The 3,143-nt window shown below is 61.9% G+C and overlaps 1 protein-coding gene across 2 annotated transcripts; it reads left to right on the forward strand.

Annotated features, from left to right (window-relative positions):
• The first annotated feature begins 558 nt into the window (after positions 1 to 558).
• Positions 559 to 1,870, forward strand: CHCHD10 (coiled-coil-helix-coiled-coil-helix domain containing 10). 2 transcript variants are annotated; one of them, XM_061466027.1, is made up of 4 exons: positions 559 to 637; positions 708 to 891; positions 1,070 to 1,208; positions 1,614 to 1,870. In XM_061466027.1, the coding sequence occupies exons 1-4, from the start codon at positions 582 to 584 to the stop codon at positions 1,631 to 1,633; spliced, it is 399 nt and encodes a 132-aa protein (XP_061322011.1). In that variant the 5' UTR covers positions 559 to 581; the 3' UTR covers positions 1,634 to 1,870. The 2 variants fall into 2 exon arrangements, with proteins under 2 accessions (XP_061322011.1, XP_061322012.1); XM_061466028.1 differs by having other exon boundaries at positions 1,073 to 1,208.
• Positions 1,871 to 3,143: the final 1,273 nt, after the last annotated feature.

The raw sequence follows: 3,143 nt of genomic DNA on the forward strand, positions 1-3,143 counted from the left end.
TCCGCTGTTACCCGGGGGGGGGCTGACGGCCCCTCCGGTGCCCTCTCATAACGGGCCGTTAAACACCGGCGGCAGCTCAGCCCCAGGCGAGCCAGGCTCCCTGGGCACCGCGCCACTGGCTGCCCGGGCTGGAGGAGAGGCCGGCGCTAGCGGCCGAGTGCCGCCGGCACCGGAGGTCGGCTGCTGGAGAGGGATGGGCCCGGGCTGCGGTTCCGCGCCTGGGAGGGCCGGGCCGGGCCGCGGGGCGCTCTGCCGGGAGCAGGGACTGCGGGGGGAGCCCGGGCAGCGGGGCCGTGTCTGTGCGAGCGGGCAGGGGGCGGGGACCGCCTCGCTCCCGCCCCGCCCCGCCGCGGCGACGGCCCGGGTCCGGGTCCGGGCCCTGCACCGGGCCGAGGGCGCCCTCTGGCGGGGCCGAGCGGCTCCGGGCCTGGGGGGCGGTGTTCGGAGCCGCCCCATCCTTCTCTGCACATGCGCAGAGGGGCGCGGCGCCGGTGCGCCCGCCGAGCGCGCGCTACTCGTCACGTGCCGGCGGCGGCTCCTCTTAAGGCGGCGCGCGGGGCGGGGCGGGAGAGCTCGAGGCGATGGCGCGCGGCAGCAGGAGCGTGGGGCGGCCCGCGGCGGCACCGGCACCGGCCAGGTACGGGGGGGGTGGGCACGGGGGGCTCTGCCCGCCGCCGCCGCCGCTCGCTGACCCGGTGTCTCCGCAGCCCCCCCCCGGCGGCCCCGGTGCCGGCGGCGCAGCCCGCACAGCCCGGTCTGATGGCGCAGATGGCGAGCACGGCGGCCGGCGTGGCCGTGGGCTCCGCCGTGGGACACGTCGTGGGCAGCGCCCTCACCGGCGCCTTCAGCGGCGGCTCCTCCGAACCGGCCAAGGCGGCGGCTCCCGCGCAGGTGAGCCCGGAACTGGGCCTGCCCCGGGCCGGCGTCCTTGGGCCGCCCTTCGCGGCGGGGCGGGAGCGGGGGGGGCGGGCCGGCGGAGCCTGGCTCAGCACAAGGTGACGGGGCCGGTGCTGGCTGAGGAGCTGGCTCTGCCCCCAGAGCCCCCTCCTGAGCAGGCCCTCCCCGGCAGCAGCCCGTGTTCCAGCAGCCCAACTACGGCCCCTGCCACTATGAGATGAAGCAGTTCCTGGAGTGCGCCACCAACCAGAGGGACCTGACCTTGTGCGAGGGCTTCAACGAGGCGCTGAAGCAGTGCAAGTACAGCAACGGTGAGCCTGTGCCCCTGCGGGACGGCTGCGCGGAGGGGAGCTGCTGCCGGAATGCCTGAGGGGGGCAGAGGTTGCAGGAGCATTCTGTCGAGGTTAGAGTGCCCTTCAGGGCTTTAAATGGGAAGCAGCTCTGTCTTTCCCGTGTCCTGGAATGCAAAGGGAACTGGAAAGGGCAGGGGAGATGGTCCTGACCGTGTCCTGTAAAGGTGGTGAGCCTGTAGATGATCTCTCAGATGTTCTTCTCTTACGGCATGGGAAGCTTGCTGCTTTCCCTACTTGATGCCCTAGTTCCTGTTGCACCTGCAACCAGGGCAGTTGTCGGGAGTTAGGTTTTGATCTGGTCACCTTTAAGTGAGAGCTGCTGGAAAATGAACCTAATGCTGAACTTGTGCTTTCTCCCCATAGGTGTTTCTTCTCTCCTGTGAAGGATGTGTCCTCTTGCAGGGAAGAGGAGCCTGGTGTAGAGCCCTGCTGCCTGTAGGCAGCGGGAGGATGGACGGGGAGCGAGCCTGAGGGAACAGATGAGCCAGACAGGAGTCTTGTAGTGGTAACTCACTTCTAGACTAGTAGGGGAGAGAAGGAATGGTTGGAGCTGTGAGACTGGAGTTCAGCTAGTGTTGTATTTATTGCAGAAAAATAAAGGAGTTTATTTGGACCTATCACTTGTGCATGGTCTTTATTCAATTCTCAAGCTAAAATCAAGCTACCCTAATGTTATCAGTATTCAAGGACAAGGCATGACTCCATATTTTGTGCACAGGACTGTGCCTGCATGACTTGGCAAAAGCAGATCCATGACTGAGCAGAGGCTGCATTGGCTGCCCTCCAACAGAGAGAGGTCATTGAAGGTGGATGTGCCCTACAGTATCTTCAGTCACAAATTCTTTTTCCACCAAGCCCCTCTTCCTGAAGAGCTGTTCTGACCCTGGAGCTAAGGAAATGCCCATCTTGGCTGTGTGACAGGGTACGGTTGGCTTAAGCCTTGGTGGATTATGCAATGTTCTCAAGGTCACCAGCATCAGGTGAAGCTTGGAGCTGTTTTTTTCTCTGTCAGTGTAACAACAGTCTGAGTGCTGCCTGCAGGCTGGGCCTGTTACATGTGGTGTGAAAGGGTTTTGAAGTTGCTTTTAGATGCTGAACAGCTGAATTTCATGGCAGGATTAATCTGTTAATTGCTGACCTCTCGCTGCTAAGTACGGGCAAGTTCTCAGCCACTTGCCTGGATCTGTGGGGAAATCCAGGTCTACATGGGAGAAGCTGGCAGCAGGTACTGGAGGCTGGGGGTGTGAGTCCTGCCCCTTGTAAATGTCAAGACCTAAGTTCTTGGTGGGCAGTGTGCTGAGCTGAGCTGTCCCTGCCCTTATCTGGTGTTTCTTGTGCTCTCCTGAGACAGCCAAGGGAAAAAGGTGTTGGACTCAAAGCCCAAGTGCTCTGTGTGCTGAGAAGCCCCAGGCTCCTGAGCAGGAGGAACCACTATGAAGGACTTGTAACTGACTCCCTTTAAGAAATGAATGCTGGGGACTGATGGTGCTGGGGGGGTGGAAGCTGTACAGGAGAGCCATCAGGAGCACCTGCAGCAGGTGTGTGCTGTCTTCTGGCCCATCGTGGCTCAGTGCTGCTGCTGGAGCTCCTGAGCAGCTCCCTGGTGACTGGTCTCTGGAATGCCGCTGCCAGCAGCAGTGATGGTGTTGGAGGTGAGCTCCTCCAGTGATGCAGGTGCGTGTTCCTCTGGCTTTGGTTTCCTTCAGAGCTTTTTCCTGCTAGCAGAATGGGGGAATGGATTCATCTCTCTCCTGGCTGAAAACAGCTCTGCTTGGGAAAGGTTCCTTCTCCCACAGTGCAACCATCTCGGACAAACACAAGGTTTAGGTCTTAATCCAAGCTGGCTTCGGCTGCTTCAGAGCTACTGTGCCATGTCCAAGTGAATAAAGCCCC

This window comes from Pezoporus flaviventris, unplaced genomic scaffold, assembly GCF_033815535.1.
Source record: "Pezoporus flaviventris isolate CSIRO_AGI_PZ_B2104156 unplaced genomic scaffold, CSIRO_AGI_Pfla_v1 ptg000041l, whole genome shotgun sequence".
NCBI lineage: Eukaryota > Metazoa > Chordata > Aves > Psittaciformes > Psittacidae > Pezoporus > Pezoporus flaviventris.